The sequence below is a fragment of the Podarcis filfolensis genome, assembly GCF_964270895.1.
Source record: "Podarcis filfolensis genome assembly, chromosome: 2".
NCBI lineage: Eukaryota > Metazoa > Chordata > Lepidosauria > Squamata > Lacertidae > Podarcis > Podarcis filfolensis.
Window position 1 is genome coordinate 2,301,097 of NC_139605.1, and position 24,435 is coordinate 2,325,531.

At 44.3% G+C, this 24,435-nt stretch overlaps 1 protein-coding gene and 1 long non-coding RNA gene across 6 annotated transcripts in view; both read left to right on the forward strand.

Annotated features, from left to right (window-relative positions):
* The window catches only part of LOC310757367, a 37,488-nt gene extending 20,824 nt beyond the window's left edge, over positions 1-16,664 (forward strand). The window contains exon 2 of the long non-coding RNA XR_014545112.1: positions 16,501-16,664. This is a non-coding gene — a long non-coding RNA (uncharacterized lncRNA). The remainder of the gene's footprint in view (positions 1-16,500) is intronic.
* Positions 419-16,664, forward strand: LOC310756611 (uncharacterized protein). Of its 5 annotated transcripts, none has more exons than XM_083600959.1 (3): positions 419-925; positions 4,755-4,928; positions 13,189-16,664. In XM_083600959.1, the coding sequence occupies exons 1-3, from the start codon at positions 862-864 to the stop codon at positions 15,117-15,119; spliced, it is 2,169 nt and encodes a 722-aa protein (XP_083457085.1). In that variant the 5' UTR covers positions 419-861; the 3' UTR covers positions 15,120-16,664. The 5 variants fall into 5 exon arrangements, with proteins under 5 accessions (XP_083457085.1, XP_083457086.1, XP_083457088.1 ...); XM_083600960.1 differs by having other exon boundaries at positions 420-925; positions 4,791-4,928; XM_083600962.1 differs by lacking the exon at positions 4,755-4,928 and having other exon boundaries at positions 420-925.
* Positions 16,665-24,435: the final 7,771 nt, after the last annotated feature.

Below are 24,435 nucleotides of genomic sequence, written 5' to 3' on the forward strand. Positions count from 1 at the left end.
GGATCAGGACCAGGGCCCACCTAGCCCAGCCTCCTGGCAGCAGCCGATGACCAGGCGCCCCCCCCAGGGAACTCCGCAAGCAGGAGTTGAAGAGCATCCTCCCATTTTCCTTCTCCCCCGTTCCAAGGTAGACTGGCTCTGTCCATGGAGGATCCCCTTGGGCATCGCTGGGGACACAGCAGAGCCAAAGGGGACCAGGCTCCCCCCAAGCCAAGAGGCCCACGAGGGCAGCGGCACTCGCTTCAGGACTACGCTTCCAGGAAAGCGGAGGGACTATCCCGGGCCAAATTCTCCTCCTGAGTCTTCCTGCCTAAATGCAGAACCCGACCTTTGTCCCCACTGAAGGTCCCTTTCTAAGTCTGGAGCGAGTTCTCCAACTGGGGAGTGTACTGATTTATTTATTTGCATTTAATAGATTCACAGAGGGGCCGAGGGTCCTCCAGTCCAACCCTTTGCGATGCCTAAAGTGGGGCTTGAACCCAGGACCCCGAAATCGAGAGTCTCCTGCTTTACCAGCGGAGGCTTTTGCTCCCAAGGGACCGGTGTCTCCCTCAAGTACCCTCCTAATATTGCAACAGACTTTCATTCGGCTAGTGAGCAGGTGAAGCATTATTATTATTTCATTTCCACCCCACCCATCTGGGGGCAGGGCACTAAGCTGCTGTCTTGAGGGCCTCTGAGCCGAGAATCACAGAGAACTCTGCACATGCCCTGGACCACCCGGATTCTGAGAGGGAAGGACAGCCAGCCAGGGGCCTGTGCTCAGCTTGCGAAGGGTTAAATCGAACAGAGCCGGAGTCCTAGAGAGGACCGGAAGTAGAGAGGCGGGGCGGGCTCTCCAGAGCAGGATCCCCTCCCTCCATGCCCAGTCCCGTCTCTTGTCTTCTCTATTCGCTGCCTCGGTTTCCCTCCTGGGAAGAATCCGGTGAGTCTCCTCTCTCTTCCCCCTTGGGGTGCCCATGGGAGAAGGGGGTCCCGGGGCTGCAGGGAGAGACCCCCAAGTCTGGGAGCAGAGGGTCCTGCCCCCCATTCCTCTCTGCCGAGCCTGGGAGGGGGCGAGTTTCCAGGGGGTCTGCAGCTCTGCTCTTCCTTGGCATCCTCTTTGGGGAAGGAGGGAGGGGTCTGGGGGGGAGGGCATGCCCAGAATGCCCCTTCCAGTGGAGGAGCCCCTGCCAGGCCGTCCTTTCCCCCTGCCAGATCCTCCTCCAGATCAGCTCAGGTCTCCAGCCCAGAGCCTCAAGGGAAGCCTCTCTGGGCAGGGGCCGCGCCTGGGGCTCCTCCGTGGAGAAAAGGGGAGAGCCAGAGGGCTGAGCTGGCTGCACTGGGCTTGCCAGGGTTCAAGGGAACGGAGCTGCCTTCCTTGAGAGGAGAGGATGGAAAGCCGCCTTAAGGAGCCCAAGATCTTGTCCTGAAGGGGGTGAGGCAATGCAGGGAGGAGAAGGAGGGGGCTCTGGGTGGCAGGTCTGCCAACGTTTCTCTCTCTGATCCCAGAGTGAGCTTTCAAGGATGTTCCCCATTCTGGAGTTTCTCTGCAGCTGCTGCTGTTGCAGAATGTTTTATTTACATTAAACTTATAACTTCCACAGTGCGTAGGTAAAACTGGAACTCCAACCCGCAGGAGCCAGGGATTGGAGAGACTTTTCTAAAGGGAAATAATCTATACATGGCAAGCATGGTTGTGAATAATACTCTCTTAGAAAAATGTAATATACAGAAGGGGACATTTATTTATGTATTATCAAGAAGAATAAGGAAAACTCCAGCTATAAAAGGAGGTGAGGGTGGGGCAACAAAATGACAGACTGAAGTCCTCTGCATATGATGTGGTATTATCTTTCGGGGAACCTCTTAGTAGTGTATTAGAAGCAATAAGGCTGCTTGGAAATGCTGCAGGTTTTAAAATAAATAGAGGGGAAACTAAGGTTTAACAGTCAAAAAATGCACAGTCAAAAAATGAATTACAGAGAGTGAGTGGATTGGTGATAAAGAATAAAGTGAAATATATTGGAGTATCGTTAAGAGCATAAGCAACAACAACCCTCCTAATATTTCAAGATCATTAAAATCATATTAAATATTAAATATTAAAATCATTAACTTCAAAATAATATATATATATATACCAAGAAGTAGTCAATGTAATGGATTGCTGGTGGGGAACACCACGACGCCTTTCAATGGATGATGTCCAAGACAGTATAGCTTTGTCAGCTGATGATGAAATTGAATACATTACATAGAAAGAATGACAACAAAAATAATACTGAGCAACCTACAAATTAAATAATGAATAAATAATAAATGAGGAGTACATACCAAATAAATTTAAATAGAATAGCCATATAGGTAAATGTAATACTTGTGGATCAGAGCTCAGTTACTTACACCAACATTGTCTAATACTCATGTCATGGGATCTTATTTAATTATATGTTCTTGCAACTGTACATTGGATCCACCACACGAGCAGTCGGTGTTCGTATAGGTGAACATCGATCCCGTATAAGAAATGCAGTAATGGAGGCACCCCGAGTTGAACACTTTATCAAATACCATCATTCAGACATAGATTTATACATGGTTCTATGGGTCAACCAGAGAAAACGTGGGATCAGGAAAAATTTCAAGAAGTTCTTGTGACAACAGGAAACTAGGTTGATTTATTTATTCAAATCCACACATCTAGGGGGTTTGAATTCAGAGCTAGATTTCAACTGTTTTATTTAAAGTCTGTAACTTTATGGTTTCAGCTTGTGTTGTGATGCCAGATTTGATACTCTGTACCTTTCAAATTTCTTACATTGTCCTTAATTATTTGTTATTTCCCACGCCTGTGGATAAGCTTATAAGTTCTATACATCTGTTTTATCAGTATCAGTTAGCTACACTGGTTAGTGTGCTTACGGGGTCCTTGCCACGGGATCACATTAATCCAGTGCTTTACCAACTTCACTGGCTCCCGGTGGAGTACAGGGTCAGGTTTAAGGTGCTGGTTTTGACCTTTAAAGGCCTATGCGGCCTAGGACCCACGTACCTACGGGACCGCCTCTCTTGGTATGCCCCGCAGAAGAAGAAGAAGAAGAAGAAGAAGAAAAAGAAGAAGAAGAGGAGTTTGTCTTTGATATCCCACTTTATCACTACCCGAAGGAGTCTCAAAGCGGCTAACATTCTCCTTCCCCTTCCTCCCCCACAACAAACACTCTGTGAGGTGAGTGAGGCTGAGAGACTTCAGAAAAGTGTGACTAGCCCGAGGTCACCCAGCAGCTGCATGTGGAGAAGTGGAGACACGAACCCGGTTCCCCAGATTACGAATCTACTGCTCTTAACCACTACACCACACTGGCTCCCTTAAGGTCCACAAATGACAACATTTTGAAGGTCCCAGGTCGCAGGGTGGTTAGATTGGTCTCAACTAGGGCCTTTTCAGTACTGGCCCCGACTTGGTGGAATGCTCTGTCACAAGCGACTAGGGCCCTGCGGAACTTGACATCTTTCCGCAGGGCCTGCAAGACAGATCTGTTCCACTTGGCCTTAAGTTTGGACTCAGTCTGACCCTTATGTTTCCCTCCCCTTATGGTCTTGATTTATTGGCTACTTTTAAAACGAGGCTGCATTTTAAATTACATTCTAACCTGTAATTTAAATTGGGTCCCCCCCCCCTTATGTTTTTACTGTGATGTTGGTGTTAGCTGCCCTGAGCCCAGCCATTTACCTTCTCGCCGGAGCAGTACCTATTTATCTACTAGTACTTTGACGTGCTTTTGAACTGCTAGGTTGGCAGGAGCTGGGACCGAGCAATGGGAGCTCACCCCGTCGTGGGGATTCGAACCGCTAACCTTTTGATTGGTAAGCCCTAGGCTCATTGGTTTAGACCACAGTGCCACCTGTGTCCTGATAGGTCCTTGTAAAACCTTTACAAAAAAATCTAGCAGAGAATCTGTGGGTTTTGATAAACAAGAATTGGAAATTGGTGCTTTCTCAAAGTATACTAGTTCTATCAAGCTACCCTACGCCTTTGGGAATCTTGTCACAAGGGGAGCGTAAAGCTTAGCTCTGGAGTTTTTGGAGGATATACATGCCCGGTGTTCTTAAAAACACTACAGATTTAGGACATATGGAAGATCTATACTTTGATGGCCTCCATGCCAGGGTGGGGACCACATTTCAAGACTGAAGACTTGCGAAGATGGTGTATAAGCACAGACGATATCTAAGGAGGAGGGGTGTATTAGTCTCATGATATTTCAAAAATGTGGCATCACCAGCTCCTCTGCTTCCACATACAGATTGGGTCCCCATGCAACTCCTTACAGAGGCAAATATGGCCACAACATCTGCCTGGCTTGTGATGAGAGAGCTCAAAGATTGTGAACAGGGCTCTGCATACAAAGCACCTAGCATGGGGGCACCTACATGTAATATCTACTCTGCTCTTTTCTGCCCATGCTCTGGGGTTTCAGTTTTCAGGCTTGGGGACAGGACGGTGACTGGTTTTTGTACCAAGTTCTGTCAATTACCCTCACTGAGTTCAATGGGGTCCACTCTCAGGTCACTACTGTGCATACCATGCTAGCCTTACGAAGTGGGGTGAGGAGCATACAGAAGAAATTGGAATCACTGGAGATCTTTAGAAATGGGGCTTCTCTTGGGAAGGAGCTACCCCATTTGTGCTTCTCCAAGGGCAGGAGAATATCTAGGGCAAGAGAATCCCTGCAGGGCCTCTGAGGCTCCCTTTGCTTCCTCCTCTCTCCCAGGACCCTGCAGCTTGGTTTGGCTTCTTGACTCCTCAGGAAGGATGAAAGAGATGGATCCTGCAAAGCTCGTAAGGATGGATGGGGGAAGATGGATGGTTGATCTGGTCAGGTTGTTTCCTGCATCCCTTCGCACAATCTCTGAGCGTTCCCTCCCAGGGACCTCTGAGAGATCTGGTGAGTTCCAGGGGAGGGGAGATGCGGACATGGCTGGATGGAGCCGGAGAGGTACTGGGGCTTCCTCAGGGGGGCACCATTTCGGGCTCCTCCGCCTGCCTGTCTGCCTGCCTGCGCCTTTGTCATCTGCAGGCAATTTGAGCTAGGAATACATCACAGCTCCCCGACCACCATGATGTATCGGCAGCTCAAAATGTCTATAACCAGCACCGTGATTGAATGCTCTACCTGTTGGGATACTGCCAGGGAGACAAAGTCCATCATGGCCCCACGTCGCCTCCGGACGTCCATCAATCTCCCGTAGACGCAGTATCAGCAATTAGTGACACGAGCTCCAGAAATAGCTTGCCACATTCCTGAGCTTATGCACGCTCTTATCAGCAGATAATGCACAGCAAAAGATGCACGCAGGAGAGCATATTTACAAGTTTATTCAGCGTTGGTCAGAACAAAGAAAAACATGACTGCCTGCTTCAGTGTCTCTGACACACACAGAGAGAAACGAAAGCAACAGAAAACATAAACATCCTGTGCACAGGAAATACGCAGACTCTGTGACTCACAAAAGCCTGCTCCCTTTTAAGGTGGAACGGAAATATCCTAACATCCTCCCCCTTTCCATGTAACCTGTAGTACCTGTGGTTCAACCCAATTGCAACCTCTGTACATAAACCTTAAGCTGTTCTCTGTTAACAACCTTAGACAACAGATCAGCAGGATTTTCATTTCCTGGCATGTAGGACACCTGAATGAGTCCTTTCTGAATACACTCTCTTGCACGATGTAGCTTAATCTGCAAGTACTTGGTTCTTTGCTTGCAACTCTGAGTTCAGCAAAGCCAAACAGGATCTATTGTCTTGATACACTTGTATAGGACATTTCACAGAAACTCCGATGCCCTTAAACAGTTGCATCAACCATTCACAATCCATGAGTGAAAATGACAGAGCATTGAGTTCTGCTTCACAGGAACTTAGGCTCACTGTCGTCTGCTTTTTGCACAACCAGTCAAACAGGCAGTGGTTGTACATGTAGCATACTCCAGAAGTGCTTGTACCATCCGTGGTGTCACTTAGCATCTGCAAAGATTTCAAGACCTCCAGTCTTCTGACTGGTGAACCTCAGCCTGTAGTGCATAGTCCCTTTCAAATAGCGGGCTATGCGCTTCAGAGCTTTCCAATCCTGAACAGTAGGATTGTTAGCATGTCTGCTAAGCAGGTTAGTGCTTACAGCTATGTCAGGTCTTGAGCATCTAGCAATGAAATTCAACTTGCCTAGAATGCATCTGTACAGCGTAGTGTCAAAACGCTTCAGCAGTACTATCTACCTGGTAACCTGTCACCATCGGTGTGTCTGCTGGGTTTGCATCAACCAAATTCAACCTGGTTAATACATCAGCAATTTTCTGTGTTTGGTGTACCAGAAAATTACCTGCTTGGTCCCTCTCCACCTGCAGAGAAAGATAGTTGGATACCTCACCAAGATCCTTCATGTCAAAGTGCTCCTTCAGCTGAGCTAGGGTGCTTTGGTACAAAGCCTGATTCTTCCAAAACATCAGAAGATCATCAACAAAACATAAACAATACAGTTTGTTTTGCCCCTCCTCCTTGACAAACACACATGGATCAGCTTTGCCCTGGTGAAAACCTAGAGAAAGCAACGCCTCAGTGAGTTTTGTGTTCCAACACCTAGCACTCTGCTTGAGACCATATAAGGATTTCCGCAGTTTACAGACCATTCCCTTCTGTATCTGCATTCCATCAGGTGGAAGCATGTACAGCTCCTCCCCCAAAATCCCGTACAAAAAAAGCTGTATTAATGTCATGATGGGAAACATGCAGTTTCTCCTCTGCAGCAATCTTGAGCATCAGTCGAATGCTCTCATACTTGACGGTGGGTGAGTAGGTCTCGTGGTAATCCTGTCCTGGTACCTGTGAAAAACCTCTGGCAACCAATCTGGCTTTGTGCCTGACAACCTTGCCATTCTGGTCTGTCTTGGCCTTGAAGACCCATTTGCTGCCAACCAGTCTCATTCCTGGGACTACCAGTACCAGTTCCCAAGTTTGGTTCCTATTCAAGGAATCAACTTCAGCCTTCATGGCATTAAGCCAAGGCTCAGCATCTTTAGAGGTTAACTCCTGAACCTCTTTGAAGCTTGAAGGCTCCCACACCTTCTCTGAGCTACTAAGAACAGCAGTTGCCGTCTTAGCAAACTCATCAGCAAATCTCTTTGGAGGTTTGCCCTTCGTGGCTCTCTCAGATCTGCGTACTAGACGCAAGTCTTCTGGACTCATCTCTTCTCTCTTAGGAGAAAAGTGACCAATGGTGAACAGTGGTTCTTCCAGTTCATTGTCAGACACATCAGATGGTCTGACTGAGTCCTTTGCGCTCTTGTAGTCCACTGTGTCATCACTGTCGCTGACATCAGCAGCAGCGCCGCCCACTGAGCTGGAATCCGAACTCTGATCATCATCATCCTCAGCTTCCTCAGGTTCCTCAGCATCATCTGCTTTTTTCACATCACCTTCATCTTCCTCTGGGTAACTCTGGAAAATTCCCACATTTCCCCCCCACTTAGGATTGTACTCAACACTCCTTGTGAACTTTATGGACTTAGAGTCAGTCATCCATACCCTGTATGCACCTTTTTCGTACCCCATGAACAAACCATGTGCCCCACGCTTCCCAAGCTTGTTGCTCTGTGGGGTGTGTACCCACATGTCAGAACCAAAGATTCTCATGTGCTTGACGTGAGGTTTCTTACCAAACATCTTCTCATAGGGAGTGCAACCAATAGGTGATGACAATCTGTGATTAAAGGTGTAAACAAAATTCGACAGAGCCTCCCCTCAAAACTTCTCAAGGAGATTGGCATCATGCAACAAGGTTTTCAGGCCTTGAAGCAAAATTTGATTTGCTCGCTCCGCAAGCCCATTCATCCATGGCGATCTAGGCGTTGACAAGTCATGCTGGATTCCCTTCTCAGTCAGGAAAGCTTCAAACTGCTGAGAAGTGAACTCCCCGCCCTGATCAGTAAAGAGACAGCCGATACGTTTACCGTGAACATTCTCCAACCAAGCACAGAATGCCTTGAATCTAGGAAATGCTTGCGATTTCTGCTCGAGCATAAACACATGAATGTACCTGGAAAAAGAATCAATTAGAACCATGAAGTACTTTGCTCCACCCAAAGAGGGCGCAAGTGGACCAACCAGGTCTGCGTGGACTAGCTGGTAGGGTTTGGAAGCCTGCCTGCTAGACTCCTTGCCTTTTGGAGCAACCTTCACCTTGTTCTTTGCACAAGATACACATTTCATGTGAAACTTACAGGGTTTGATGTTCAAACCCTCAACCAACTCTGGCATCTTGGCCAGTGCCTGCCACGACAAGTGACAAAACCTTCTGTGTGCATCATGAATGCATCCTGCATGAAGAACTTTGTTAGTTTGTGCAACACAACAAGAATCAACATTAGACACAACAGCACCATTGTCATCATAAGTTATACAGAACAAACCATCTATAAACTTTGCATGCAAAATGTCCTCTTTGCCTTTCCTGATGACACAGACGCTCCTCTTGAAGGAAATCTCAAAACCACGCCCAGTCAGCTGTGGGACACTGAGCAAATTGTCTGCAGCACCTGGAACATAAAGTACATCTTTGATGGTTGTATGCAGACTTGCCAGTTTCACAGTCCCTTCTCCTGCAATTCGTAACGTCTTTCCGTCAGCCAGGTGGATCTCTCCGTCTTGAGGCTTGAAGGAGATAAAAAGATGCTTATCTTTTGCGAGATGGCGGGTGCATCCAGAATCCACAATAAATCTGGCCTTGGCCTTTGGAGCAGCTTTTGCAGCAAGCAAAACCTTGTTTTTCACCGGCATGGGCTTTTGCTGCTTGCCCCCCTGCTCCTGGCCATCAGACTTGCCTTTAGCCTTTGGTGAAGCTGTGCCAGCAAACAAAGCCTTGTTTTTCCCTGGCTTGGGCTTTTCACCCCCCCTTCTGCTCCGGGCCATCTGCAGGCATCTGTCTCTGTTTACTTCTGGCCTTCCAGTATCTGTGAAGATGACCTTGGCTCCCATGAGAAACAGAGCTCACAGCTGCCGACTCCTTGGCTCCCCCTGGAGGCTGGAATGCTGCCTGGGATGACATCACAGTCAGCTCCCCCTGCAGCTTGCAACTGGTGCCCTCAGCATCCCTGCATTCATTCACATTCTGGGAAATAGCGAGGACCTCCGATGCAGTCAAACTCTGGGCTGGGATGATTGGCAGATGGGCTACTTTCAAAGCTTTCCACATCTGACGTGCTGTAGTATTGCCAGCCAGCGTTTTAATTTCCTCCAGAGAGACGGATAAGACTATTACGTCTATGGCCTTTGAATGTTGGGCCTTCCATCTATCTGTCAGAGGAACTGGAGGGGCCTCACACACAGTATGCCACACTCCAAACTGTCGTAGTAAACTCTCACACCACACAGCCCAGGTTTTATAATTGTGCCAATTTAGCTTTGGGCACTCAGCAGCCTCAGAAGCTTGGAAAAGCTCCATTCCAGCTTTTTACTTGAGCCGTGAGTCTATTTCACTTCAGATACTTCTTATCTCGGCAGCTCATTAATCAAGAAGCCTTTGGCACTGCTCCCAGGCCCATTAGTCTGCCGGAGTTCAGTCTCTTGCCGCGGCAAACAGAAAAGCCTTATTTGCTTTCGCTTTTCCACACATACCTCAGCAATCTGTTGCAGTCTTACTCTCCTGTAAGTGCCGTGAATCTGGGCCCGAAACCTGTTGTTGGGATACTGCCAGGGAGACAAAGTCCATCATGGCCCCACGTCGCCTCCAGACGTCCATCAATCTCCCGTAGACACGCAGTATCAGCAATTAGCGACACGAGCTCCAGAAATAGCTTGCCACATTCCAGAGCTTATGCACGCTCTTATCAGCAGATAATGCACAGCAAAAGATGCACGCAGGAGAGCATATTTACAAGTTTATTCAGCGTTGGTCAGAACAAAGAAAAACATGACTGCCTGCTTCAGTGTCTCTGACACACACAGAGAGAAACGAAAGCAACAGAAAACATAAACATCCTGTGCACAGGAAATACGCAGACTCTGTGACTCACAAAAGCCTGCTCCCTTTTAAGGTGGAACGGAAATATCCTAACAATGTCCGACAACTTACCGATCCACTGGGCAGCACTAGAAGCCACGACTCTTGAAAGTAACCTGATCCTGCGTTGCAAATTGACCGCAGATGAGGCCTCCGTGTGTTGCCTTTTTCTTTTCTTTTTGGAATAACTTTTTATTTATTTTTAAAAACAAGGATCATAGGACTAATATACAAATATGTAGACGAAGTATGTATAACGTATGGTTCACCATTAGTGGTCAGTGTATGAGTTCTGGGTTCATGGAATTGTTTAAATTGAAAGAAAAAATGGGGAACAGGAGAGAACAGAGAACATTCAACATTGCATAGCCGAATGCCTAGTCAGGAGCTCTTATGGCCGTTGTGTTTAGATTAAGTGTGAGTTATAGTCACTTTTCCTCTACTGTTACCAATGAAACAATACAGCTAGTCTATTCTTGAACATGGGAGGGAGGTTCAAACAGAAGAAAGTGATTTAGGTATAAATTTAAATTTAGACCAACCAGATTGAGATAACTGCTGGTGGGGAGTGTGCAGGTGAAGATGTTTCACAATTTGCTGGATCTTGACCAGAGAACTCTGCATAAGGAAGTCAAGGAGGAGAATTGTGGGGTCATGGACCCTCTTGGTAACGCTTCCTGTGGGATCATAATACCTGTTTTGAAATTAAGCAAGTAACGACTTCCGGGTTGGCGCCATTGCTTAATGGCGGATTCCCTCTGAGCTCCGGAGGGAATCGGCTCCGTAGAGTTCGGGTTTGCCCGCTGCGGCGAAGCGGGGACCCTAAAAATCACAGGCGCGAAAGCCTGTGAACACAGAGACTCGGCGGGCACCATTTGCGCCCCCCCAATCCGTGAAGGAGCCTTTTTAAAGGCTTCAGAACGGGGACGGGGTGAGGCGTGGTGCTGAGAGTACTCCCTTGTCTACGGAGTGAAGCCGCAAGCCATTGACAGAGAGCGCTGACTTTTTCCTTGGATCAATTGGACTTTAAAACATCAACCCGTGAGTAATACGGAGATTGGAATCTTAAAATTTCTTTTTTGGATCAGGAACGAGCGGGGAAGGGTTAAAAAGGAAGTCCACCCCCCCTTTGTAAACAATCTAAAGCAAAGGACCGGTTAGCTAAGGTCGAGAGAATTTGTTTTTGCTTTTTAGTATAAGATTTTAACTTCACGGTTCTGACATTATAAGAAGATTTACTGGAGGATAAAAGATAAATTTTGGGAGCTGAAATTTCACTCCCCCCCTAGACCCGGGAGCGTCCCGCGAGAAAGCCTGCTGATGTAACATTGAAGAGTTTGACAGCTGTCAAGTTAGCTGTCAGACAGTTAGTTGTCAGCCGGAAAAAGAGAACTTTGTTTCTGTTGCTTCTGCTGGTTTATTTGTTATAACTTGCTGAAAATAAGGAAGGGCTGATACAAAATAACTGGACTTTTGGTTTTGAGCTGAAAGGAATATTAAGGAACTAAAATCCCCCTAGAGGGGTTTTAGTGATATTACATTACAAGAATGGCTGGAGGACGGAAAGTCCAAGCAGAATTGGACAGAGCATTTGTTCTCTTGGGAAAGTTACAAGATCAATTCAATGTTTTGGCTACAGAGGTTTCAGTACTACACTTGACAGTAAATAACAGTGTTGAATCTGATAAGGACTTGAAACAGGAAGCCCATTCAACTGAACAAATAGATGAAACTGAAAGTTTTGACAAGATGGAGCAATATGTTGCTTTAGAAGAAAATGAAGGAGGAGCTGGAATTCTGCAGAAGCCAAAGGAGAGTTGCAATTTGAGGCCTGACATGATGACAAAAAAGGAAAATAAAAATTTGATGTGGAAAGCCTGGCTTGAATTGGAGACTGAAAAATGGAGAGATCTCCTTTGGTGGAGATCTGAAGACCTGAGGATTACAAATTTGCTGAAGGTGAAAGTTGGAGCTCTGGGGACATTTGGATTTGAAAGGAGTATGAAACAAGAGTTGGAGTACCCCACAGGCTTTGTTTTTAAGTATGGAGGTCTGGCTGGAAGCAATATGGATCCTGTTGGGCCGGAGCCTCTCCGAGATTTGGGGTTTAATATCAAAGACTATCAAAAAGACCGGCAGAAAGGAACTGAGAGAGATATAAGGGCCTCGGACGTGAGATCTCCAGGCTAAATAACATAAAGACTGATGGATATTGGTTGGGGACTGGAACCGGGAAAAGGGTGGGTGGAGTTTGGGAATCCAAAGGGTATACAAATATAATCTGCTTTGCTTTTATATTTTTGTTAATTGTATGGAAATTGGGAAAATCGTGGAAGGGAAATTTTGGTCGACTTTAGGGAAAAGGTTTAAGAATAATTAATGAGGTATAAGTATTGATGTGTAAATTTGGATAAGGTAAAATTGGTTTTTAAATTAAATAGAAATAAGGCTTGTAAAAATAAATTGAGGAAATGGAAGAAAGAAGAAAAGTAAAATAACAGCAGGTTAGAACAAATTTTTAAGTTAAAGTGGAGAAATAAGTTAAGGATTTGCTGAATTGACAATCTAAATTGGAATACAAGAAGGGGAGGTGTGAGGAGGTCTGAGAAATAAGGTTAAAGAAAATAAGTAACTGAAACTTTATGTGTTTTTAATTGTTGTTTTGAATTTTTGGTATTTTTGTGTTGTTTTTATTTTGTTTATTTTGTGTTTTTGATCTTTATGCTGAAAATACCAATAAATATTTATTTTTTAAAAAATGAAATTAAGCAAGTAACTTCGGTTTTGAAATTCCATACATACCTCTATGTGATGAACCTCCACTATTTGGATGGAGACCAACACTATTTTCTCTGCAAATTTTTTTCATCTAGTCATGCCTTTTAAAGCAATGACCAGGTTGTCTGAACTGGCCAGGCCTTCTTAAATGTCAGCCTCAGAGCTTTAAGGGAAATTGGAGATGGAGTGGATTCCAGGATTGAGCCAAACAAAATTTATCCCAGATAAAAACCAAGCAATATGTCAGTTAATACCAGCCAACAGTGAAAACTATAGTAAGGGCTCACATCTAACTCTCTTCAGTTCCTCCTCTATCACAAGCATTCATTAACTTTGTTCTTCCTGAGGCTCTAATTAGCTTCTCTCTTCATTGCAGATGGTGATGAATTGGAAGGGAAGAACAAGGGGGACCACAACAGAATTCACATAGCAGAGAAGTCAGATAAATATACAAAGTGCGGAGAGAACATCTGCCAGAGCCCCCAGTCCACCTCACATCAAGGAAAGAGCTTTGTTCAGAGAGATAGAATCTCTTCACATGAAAAAACTAACAGCGGAGAGAAATTGTATCAGTGCAGAGAATGTGGGAAGAGCTTCAATCACCGTCAGAATCTGACTTGCCATCAAAGAATTCATACAGGGGAGAAACCTTATCAGTGCTTCGAATGTGGAAATAACTTCCGTTGGAAGGATCATCTCACTTCCCATCAAATAATTCATACAGGGCAGAAACCCTATGAGTGCTTGAAGTGTGGAAAGAGCTTCAGTCGGAAGGATGGTCTCACTTCCCATCAAAGAATTCATACAAAGGAAAAACCTTTTCAATGCCTTGAGTGTGGAAAGAGCTTTCGTCACAGTTCCGGTCTCACTTCCCATCAAGGAATTCATACAGGGGAGAAACCCCATCAATGCTTGAAATGTGGAAAGAGCTTCAATCAGAAAGTTGGTCTCACTTCCCATCAAAGAATTCATACAGGGGATAAACCTTTTCAATGCCTTGAGTGTGGAAAGAGCTTTCGTCACAGTTCCGGTCTCACTTCCCATCAAGGAATTCATACAGGGAAGAAACCCTATCAATGCTTAGAATGTGGAAAGAGCTTCAGTCAAAGTTCTAATCTAACTGTGCATCATAGAGTTCATACACGGGAGAAATCCTATCAGTGCTTGAAATGTGGGAAGAGCTTTCGTCACAGTTCCGGTCTCACTTCCCATAACAGAATTCATACAGGGGAGAAACCCTATCAGTGCTTGGAATGTGGAAAGAGCTTTCGTCAGAGAGGTGATCTCACTTCCCATCAAAGAATCCATACAGGGGAGAAACCATATCAGTGCTTGGAATGTGGAAAGAGCTTCAGTCAGAGGGTGCAACTCACTTCCCATAACAGAATTCATACAGGGGACAAACCCTATAAGTGCTTGGAATGTGGAAAGAGCTTTCGTCGGAGAGGTGATCTCACTTCCCATCAAAGAGTCCATACAGGCGAGAAACCATATCAGTGCTTGGAATGTGGAAAAAGCTTCCGTAAGAGGTGGCAGCTTACTTCCCATCACAGACTTCATACGGGGGAGAAACCATATCAGTGCTTTGAATGTGGAAAGAGCTTCAGCCAGGGGATACATCTCACTTACCATCAAAGAATTCATACAGGGGAGAAACCATATCAATGCTTAAAATGTGGGAAGAGCTTCAGTCTCAGGCACAGTCTCACTTTGCACCAAAGAATTCATACAGGAAGGAAACCCTATCAGTGTTTGGAATGTGGAAAGAGCTTTCGTCACAGTTCCACTCTCACTTTGCACCAAAGAATTCATAAAGGCGAGAAACCATATCAGTGTTTGGAATGTGGAAAGAGCTTCCGGGAGGGGGCCAAGCTCACTTCCCATCAAAGAATTCACACAGGGGAGAAACCTTTTCAATGCCATGAGTGTGGAAAGAGCTTTGGTCACAGTTCCACTCTCACTTTCCATCAAAGGATTCATACAGGGGAGAAACCTTTTCAATGCCATGAGTGTGGAAAGAGCTTTGGTCACAGTTCCTATCTCATGACCCATCAAAGAACTCATACAGGTCAGAAACCATATCAGTGCTGTGAATGTGGGAAAAACTTCAGTCAAAGCACCCATCTCAAGACCCATCAAAGAATTCATACAGGGGGGAAACCATATCAGTGCTTGGAATGTGGAAAGAGCTTCATTCGGAAGGATGTTCTCACTTCCCATCAAAGAATTCATACAGAGGGAAAACCAACAAAGAAAAATAATAAGGCAAACATTATTGAACAACCCTTACAAAACACATTTGTATAGAAAAGAGAAAGGGCAAGAGAGTAACTAAAAATACCCTTTATCACATTTGTACCATATATATCATATCATTTGTCAACACATAGAAAGGTGGGCTCCCCCAGCTCTCCCCTGGGTGCCCCCCCTTCTCCAAAAAAGAAAAATAACACAAATGATTTTGGTTAGTTCAGGATGATGACATTGGGTTGAAACTATTAAGATTGCTGCGATCCTTTGATTGGTGAATAGAAATGATGTGCAATTTGCCATTCCATCAAAAAAAAAACCACACACCTAGAATAAAATATAAATTACTTATTGATCGGAGAAAGAGAGGCGGATTTGACCTACCTGACCTGGAATTATATCATGCTGCAGCAGTTCTGACCTGCTTAAGGGAGTTAAAGGACGCTGATGTGTTAGATATGGAGGACATAGGCACTCGATTTGGATGGTATGCATACCTAATAGATGAAAAGGAGAGAGTCCACATGGGTTTTATAAGGAAATCATTGTATAAAATATGGATGAAATATAAAGGGATTCTAATACCCAAAACACCTTGGTGGACCTCACCTTAGAAATCATGACTAAAGAGAAAGAATATGAATAACAACTGGGCAACATATAAGGATTACTGGAAGAGGAAAATAATAAACTTAAATTGAAAGGATATAAGGAAGTTAAGAAATATTTGAACAAGTGGCTGCAGTTCTTTCAAATCAGAGATGACAAAAGAGAAAGAAAAAGGATTTGAGAAAGAAATTTTAAGATTGGATGAGTACTTACTCCAATCTAAAAGTAAACATATTTCCAAACTATATGATTTGCTCCTAGAATGGGAGGTAAAGGTGAAGTGAAGATAGCGATGGTAAAGTAGGCCCAGGATTTAGGGGAAAATATGATGAGCTAATGGGAACTGCTGTGAGACAGGGATATTACATTTACGGCATGCTACAATTTAAGAGAGAATGTAACGAAAATGCAATACAGATGGTACCTGACCCCGGTTAGACTGGCAAAAATGTATAAAAACTGTAGTGATGTTTGTTGGAGATACAACAATGGGGCGGGAACCTTTCTACACATGTGGTGGGAGTGCAAAGTGAATAAGGAGTGGGCTATCTTTAAGGAATACATCAAAAGCTATGTGGAAAAAGTAGAACTTTTGACAGATATTGAGTGAATCCAGAACATGATTAGAGTGAAAGGAGAGTAAAGTTAAGATAGAAGAAGAGATTAAATAAATAATGAAATGTGTTTAAGCCAATTGGAAAAATAGTGTAACAAGAACGGCTGGAAGTCAAGTCACTTTGAGGGTATTCGTGTGGGGTTAGGTGTGTTGGTATGTATAGTATGGGTAGGTATAATATAATGTAGGTATGCTTTATGTTATGAAAATAAGGTATTGTGTAAATGTACATGTATGGGTTCTATATGTTAATAAAATATTTTAATAAAAAAAGGAATGATGTGCAATTTGGAAGTTTATTTTAAAAAGCATTTTATCGGATATGGTTCTTTGCAGGAACATTTGTATTTCAATAAAGGCCTATATTTCCACCTGGAGACTTCCTCCTTTTCTTTTGGGTTTCTGTGTGGATAACCTCCAGTCTGGGAACCTCTTTTTGAATTTCGACTACATATACATGACAGGATTTATTTTTTAAAAAATTGAAAGGGATTTATAATGAGACTGAATATAATTATTGGTAGAAACAACTCTTTAAAACATTCAAAAAATGAATCAGCAATACATTTAAAAAATAAATTTTTATTATCGTGAAGTTCAGTTTACAGATGGTTGGAGGGGCACAACATGTTGAAGCAGAGCCCATCTTTTTCTTTTTTCCAAATCATTTTTATTAATTTTCCAATAAAAAACATCCGATCCACATATCCAATCATAATCCAAATAAAACAAAAAAACTAAAATTAAAAAAAGACCAAATTATAATTCAAATTGTAAGTATTGATTTTTCGGGGCTCCCCATAGTCTGGACCTCTGAAGCATATCTCCAATTCCTGCCTCTCCTCGTTTTCATATTTTCCACATCCTGATTTTAACGCTTTAAAGTTCTCCGTCCCTGGCTCTACGATTCTCAACCATGTCAGAAATCATATATCCTTTTGTCCTTTCGTCTGACTCAACAAAAAACTTCCATTGTTTGTCCTTTGAATTTCTAGACCGAGAAAATTTTTCACTGGTCCCAAATCTCTTACTTTAAACTCTTTTCTTAGTTCTGCAAATTGTTTCACTTATCATCAACATAAGACAAACATAATTCTTGTTTATCACCCTTTCCTTTAGTGTACAAGCAATTATCAGCTAGGCTTCTTTTAATGCCAAGATTTTTTAAAGCATTATCGAGAAGCTCGTTCCAATTTCTAGCTGATTGTTTGAGCCCATGGATTGCTTTGTGTAACCTATATACAGAATTCTGTTCACCTGCCTCAAATCCTGGTCCTTGATTCATAAAAATTTCTTCGTGCAGATTTGCATTAACATAAGCTGTTTCAATATCAAAATGGTTTACCTTAAACCCACGTTGTGCTGCAATAGCTAGCAATAAACGTACACTTTCACTCCTTGCAGTAGGAGAAAAGGTTTCATCAAAACTTTCACCTTTTCTTTGCATAAAGCCATGTGCTACCAGCCTAGCTTTGTACTTAACACTACCATCTGCCAAGTGTTTTATTTTATACACCCATCTACAGTCCGCTGCCTTTTTTCCTTCTGGCCATGGCTCAATACATTATGTTCTGCCAAAGATTTCATTTCTGCTCTCATTGCATTTTTCCACATTATTATTTCCTAGTGTGGTATCTTTAAAACCTCCTCATAATCACAAGGTTCGTTCTTCACATCAACAGTTTTAACTTCTTATATAGTAAACCTTTCTGGAGGTACCCCCTTACTGCTTCTTTGTGATTTTCTAACTTGAGCACTTTCCTCCTCTGAACTATCTTCCCCTCTTGATTCATCTCGCTCAGAAGAAATTGGTTCAGCTTTAGGAGATTGTGTACTGGGACCCTCATCCCCTGATTCCTCATCACTATCACTTTCAGAACTTTCTTTAATTTGTGGCTTTTCTTCCTCAGATTTCACAAATTTATCTGTACCTTCTGAAGATAAAACAACTTCTGAATTTCCATGTAAACGAGCCCAACCTGCCACACCCTACTGCAAAATGATACCCTTTTGACCAACTTTGATAACCAACAAATCTACCGTATTTTTCGCTCTATTGGACGCACCGGACCACAGGACGCACCTAGTTTTTAGAGGGGGAAATCAAGGAAAAAATATTATCCCCCCCCCCAGCCCCAAAGAGCAACAGACAGGCTGCGCGCAGCCTATCTGCTTCTCCCAGAGCTGCTCGGGGCTGCGGGGGAAGCCCGGGTTCCCCCACCAGCCCCAAAGAGCAAAGAAGCCAAGACAGCACGCGGGATCCATAGCCGCGCAACCTCTCCAGCCAGGAGCTAAACCTTTCCAGTGCGGCTAAAGAAGAAGACAAGGCAGTGAGCGCGATCCATCCCACTCGCTGCCCTGGCTTCCTCTTTAGCCCTGCGCAGCATCTTTATTCTTGCACAACGGGATGGATTGCGCCTGCTGTCCACCGGGGCTGGACTAGATGACTCCTGGGGTTCCCTTCCAACCCTGCAATTCTATGACCTCGGAAGGTGTTTGGGGTCTCCACCACTGGAGGCTTTTAAGCAGCGGTTGGGGGCCATCTGCCTGGCGTTCTTTAGCTGTGATTCCTACATTGTGAGGGGGCTGGGCTAGATGACCCTCGGGTGGCCCTCCCAACTCTATACAGTCCTACAGTTCTGCAGCAGGAGATCCACAGCCATTTCACACAATGCCCACTCCCAATTTTCATCTGAGAGACATGTGGCTTCAGTGTCTAGGTAGGTACCTGCCACACTTCCCCCACCCCACTTAAGCTGAGGGAATTCCTGCCCAGAGAAGCTCCCAGGTGAGGCAAGGGTTAAGATCTACCTCTGGTAGATCTCTTGCGGCTGGAGAGGCACGCAAGGCTAAAGAGGAAGCCAGGGCAGTGAACAGGATGGATCGCGCTCCCTGCCCTGGCTTCCTCTTTAGCCTTGCACAGCCTCCCGCGGCTGGAGGGGCGCACAAGGCTAAAGAGGAAGCCAGAGCAGCGAACGGGTTGGATCACGCTCACTGCCCTGGCTTCCTCTTCAGCCTTGCGAAGCCTCCCCCCAGCTGGAGAGGTTGTGCAAGGCTTTTCTAGAGGAGGGAGAAGGGACTGACTGGTGGTGTCAGTCCCTTCTCCCTGTTGGGGAAAAGCCCGCAAGAGCCGCGCGAAGCTTGTGTGGGGCTCTTGGTGGCTTTTCCTGCCTGCCTCCCCCCTGCATTCGCTCCATAGGACTTTTCCCCTTAGTTTTTAAGACGGGAAAAGTGCGTCCTATGGTGCGAAAAGTACGGTAAGTCTCTTTGCCTTGGGATCTCCTTTCCTTCTTTGTCCTTTTGGGATGTGAACCCAAGCCCAACAACCAAAAGTTTTAATGTGGTCCAAAAAAGGCTTTTTTTCATAAAGCAAAAAATGAGGGGTATTGTTTAAGGTAGAATGAAACAATTGGTTCTGTATGTAAATAGCACAGAGAATTGCTTCTCCCTAGAATTTTATGGATAAGCCAGAATCACATAGCATAGAGTCTACCATTGTTTGTAAATACCTTATCTTGCATTCTGCAATTGAATTTGAAAAAGGACACGATTTACAGTGACTAATGCCACATTTTTTCAACCATATCTGGAGGGCTTCAGACATGAACTCGCCTCCACGGTCACTCTGCAATTGGGTAACTTTGTAGGAAACTGCCTTTCTGTATAGTTGACCCAATTTTTAATCAGTTGACCAGTTTCACTTTTGTGTTTTAACAAGTATACCCAAGTATACCGGCTATAATCATCCAGAAGAACCAGAAAAAACTTTGCTCCTCCTTCGGATTCTGCAAATGGCCCACAAAAGTCTGAGTGTACTAAAGCAAATGGCTTCTTGTTAATTCTATTACTTTCAGGATAAGATCCCCGCTTACTTTTAGACTCCTTGCAGGTATTGCAGTCCAGAAAAGCTGAACATTTTTTCATTTTAATTCCCTTACTTAATTCTGGAATTTTTGCAATACTGCGGAAATTGGCATGCCCCAAGCAACGATGCCACAGATGCTGGCACTCATCATGCAAGGCTCTATTACAGGATTTAACACATGCCCCAGACTCACTTACTAGCTGGTCTTTAAAAACAAACAAACAAACCATTCTTTAGTGATGCTGTAACCACTTTTCCAGCTTTCTCTATTTTACAGCCTGAACCAGAGAAAGTTATCTTAAACCTCTGTTTAACAAGACTTGCAACTGAAAGCAAATTATTTTCTGAACTTTGTACACATAATACATTGGTAAATTTGGTGTTTAAACAGTTACTATTCAAACTACCTTTTCTAGCTGACTCACGCACTGTTCCGTCAGCTAGTACTACATTTACAGATTTACAAGGTTGCTTTTCTACAAGGGCTTGTGCAGACTTAACAAAAATGTTTGTCGCTGCAGAGTCTAAAATCCAGTCCTGTCCAAGGTCGTGACTGGTGCCTCAAACTGCTGCAGAAACATACTGGATTCGACTATTTCTGTCTCCTCACTTCTCAGCAAATGCAGGCCGCCATTTTCTTGTGTATTCTCCCACAAACACAGTGCACTGTCATACTAAATGCTTGGTTGACCCACAATGATAGCATATTCTGACTGTGAAAGCTGCTTCCTCTGTGTGGTCAATGACCTCTTTATGTTGCCGCTCCTCATCAGTTGCATATATTTTACTGGACCGCCTTCCATTTCCGGAGTTATGGTGAGGTGTTGTGGCCTTCCTCTCATGGCGTCTTTCCTCCTCATCATGCAAATGCCCAGTTAAGAAATGCATCGTTAATTGGCTTTCTGGAATTGCCTCCAGCGTCATCACAAAATTATCCCATGACTCAGGAAGTGAAGACAGCACAATATAAACCTTTCTCTGCTCAGAAAAATGTTCCCCAAGTTCATTTAACTGTGAAAATAAATGCATTCTTTGAAGGTGTTTTGAAACACATTCACCCTCACTTAGTCTGGCTCGGTACAGAGCTCTCATTAGAGTAATTTTACTACCAGCAGTATCTCTAACGTGTATCGCTCTCAGTGCTTTCCAAATCTCACTTGCTGTTTCAAGGTCTCACATTTGAGATAACTGTGACTTCTCTAAACTCAAAATTAGATTGACATAGGCTTTATCTTCCAGCCTTTGGTCTGTATCATCTAACTCTTCATCCTCCTCTTTTACAGGAGGGTTAACAATAACAGTCCAACATTGTTCTTTCTTGGCTGCATCTGTAAACTCCATGACATATAACTGGATTCTCCCAGTTTCTCTACTGGAAAATATGAAGCTCCCCCTTGAGCTCCAGCTCCAAGTCCAGCCATAGCTCCATCCAGCTTTCAGCTTTCCACTCAGTCTTTACTCACATGTGGCTTGAAGAAATGTTCGGCTCCTGGTCTCAAACAAACACTCCCTGCCGACGCCTTCACACAGCCAGCTGCTTGAGAAACGCTGAGTCACTTTTCGCTTTGCAGAGAGACGCGGGTATGACAATGCTTTAAAAAGAAAGAATAAGCGCTTACTCAGAAGTAAGCCCAGCTGCTTGTAATTGTGGCGGGGACCGGAGGTAGCGTGTCCTAGATTTATATAGTTCAGGCTTTTTAGAAGCAGCGTGTTTTCTCAAAAGTCAGCCCAGGTGACACTTGGGGACCCTTCTGGTTCTATAGTTCTAACAGTTAATTGGGGCGGGGGAGGGGCAGTTTCTCATCAAAGCCCCAAGAGCAGGAGGGCAAGAGGCAGCTTGTCATGTCTGGTTCCCATCCAACCACAAGCAGGAGTTGCTCTGTAGCCTTAGCTCTATGGTTAGGCAGTCTCTCCAGGCAGGGTGGGGGGTGGGGGTCAGTGGATGGGAAATCAGGAAGGGCAGGGCTGATTGCCAGAGAGGACACAGAGGTAAAGATGCGGAGTGGGGGAAGGGCAAATATATAAAACTGCAAAATCTTTTTTTTATATGTAAATATTTATTGAAATTTTCAAAAAATAAAGAAAAAACAAAAAAACAATTAAAAACACATAAAATTTACATTCCTTACTATCAATAACCAATTTCCTTGACTTCCCCACACCTCCCCTTCTTGTATTCCAGTTCCAATTTTTAGCTCAGCAAGTTCATGTCCCCAAACTTTACCTTATTTTCTTTAATTCATTTTAGTTAACCAATTTTAACTTATAAACCTCAGTCTTTATACATCAGTACTTATTCTTAAAAATCTTTTTCTAAGGTCGACCCCAATTCCCTTCCACGAATTCCCCATTTTTATATTAGTAGCAAAACAAAACTAAAAGAAACAGTATAATTTTACACCCTTTGGATTCCCAAAGCCCCACCCCCCCTTTCCCGGTTTCGACCCCCAGCAAATGTCCATCAGTCTATCTGCTGTCAGCCTGGCGACCTCACGTCCGAGGCTCTTAATTCTCTCTCAATTCCTCTCTGCCGGTTTTTTTGATAGTCCTTTATATTGAACACCAAATCTCGAAGAAGCTCTGTCCCAATAAAGTCCATGTTTCTTCCAGCCAGGCCTCCATATTTAAAAGTGGAGCCAAAATCTTGTTTCTTGCTTCTCTTAAGTCCAAGTGTCCCAAAAGCTCCAGTTTCCACTTTAGCCAGGTTTGTAATCCATAGGTCTTCAGATCTCCACATAAGGAGATCTCTCCATTCTCCATTCTTCAATTCAAACCAAATTTTCATCATCCTGATCTTATTTTCCTTTGTATCCATCTTGACCGGCCTCTGGCTCTCCTTAATCATCTGTGGCATTATAGCTCCTCCTTCCTTTTCCTTCAAATCATCATGTATCTCTTTCCTCACATTCTCAAATTTCTCAGATTTCTTTTCTTGTTCAGCTGCAAATATTTTTAGTTCAACTGCGAAATCTTTTTGTTTAGCTGCAAAGACTTGAGTCAAGTCCCTTCCAGGCTCAGTAGTTTTATTTACTGCTCCATTCAATATTGTGACATTTGTAGCCAAAACATCACTTTGTTCTTGTAACTTTCCCAAGAGAAAAAAAGTCCTCTCCAGTTCAGCCAGTGTTTTTCCACTTACAGCCATTCTTGTAATGTCCTGAACCCCCTCTAGAGGGGTTCTGGTTTCTTAGTATCTTCCAGTTCCAACCCAAAAGTCAAATTAGCCTTTTCTTATTTATTTTTAACAATTTATTACCAAATTGTAACAAATATAACCAGCAAAGACAACAGAAACAAAGTTCTCCTTTTCCCCCAACTTTGACAGCTAGTTTGACAGCTGTCAAAGTCTTCTATATCTCTTCAGCAGGCTCTCTCACTGATCGCTCCCGGGTCCTGGGGGAGGGGTGACAATTCCGCTCTCAATATTAGCTCTTATCCTCCAGCACAATCACTTATATTGCCAAAACGTGGAGTTAATTGCTTTTATCCACAAGAGAGAAAGGTGTTCTCTCAACCTTAGTTATAAAATCCTTGCTTTAAGATGTTTACAAGGCGGGTAGGCGGACTTCCTCTTTGCACCTTACCCGATCGTGCCTAATTCTCAAGAAAAATTTCCCTTTTTGAGTCCAATTTCCGTATTACTCACGGGTTGTTACTTTTAGTCCAAATGTTCAGAGAAAGAAGCCAGCACTCTCCGTCCATGGCATGCGGCTTCACTCAGTAGGGGAAGCAGTCGACTCACAGCACCGCACCGCTCTCTGTCCCCCGTTCCGGAGCCTTTAAAAAGGCTCCTTCGCGGGTCGGGGGGGCGCAAATGGTGCCCGCCGAGTCACCAAGTCCACAGGCTTCAGCGCCTGTGGTTTCTGAGGGTCCCCGCGTCGCCGCCGCGGCAGGACCCGACCCCTACTAAGCCGATTCCCTCCGGAGCTCGGAGGGAATCCGCCATTAGGCGATGGCACTAACCCGGAAGTCCCTAAAACTGCAAAATCAAGGTAGGTGTCAGTCAACACTGATGGCCTTCTCCTATGACTGCCAGTAAGTACGGCCTGCTGATGCATGTTTTGGCCTAATGTTGTGTTATGTACTGAGCTTGGATCCTAGAACAATAGGCAAGTAGGATCCTAGAAGGCAGCATCCTGATTGGTCTGCAGGAGCCGCCCAATCCGGCTCCAGGAGGAAGTGAATCAGCTCCAGGTGGGGAGTTGAATCAGCCAATCATGAGGGAGCCATTGTGTAAATAATGTATATATAGCCAGAGGTTTTTGGGAAAACTTACTCCGTTT

Bases quoted from the DNA above. Each gene is read 5' to 3' on its own strand.
- LOC310756611 (XM_083600959.1), top strand. From the start codon at position 862: ATGCCCAGTCCCGTCTCTTGTCTTCTCTATTCGCTGCCTCGGTTTCCC. The intron at 926-4,754 runs GTGAGTCTCCTC...CCTCTCTCCCAG, and splicing joins TCCCTCCTGGGAAGAATCCG to GACCCTGCAGCTTGGTTTGG. The intron at 4,929-13,188 runs GTGAGTTCCAGG...TCTTCATTGCAG, and splicing joins AGGGACCTCTGAGAGATCTG to ATGGTGATGAATTGGAAGGG.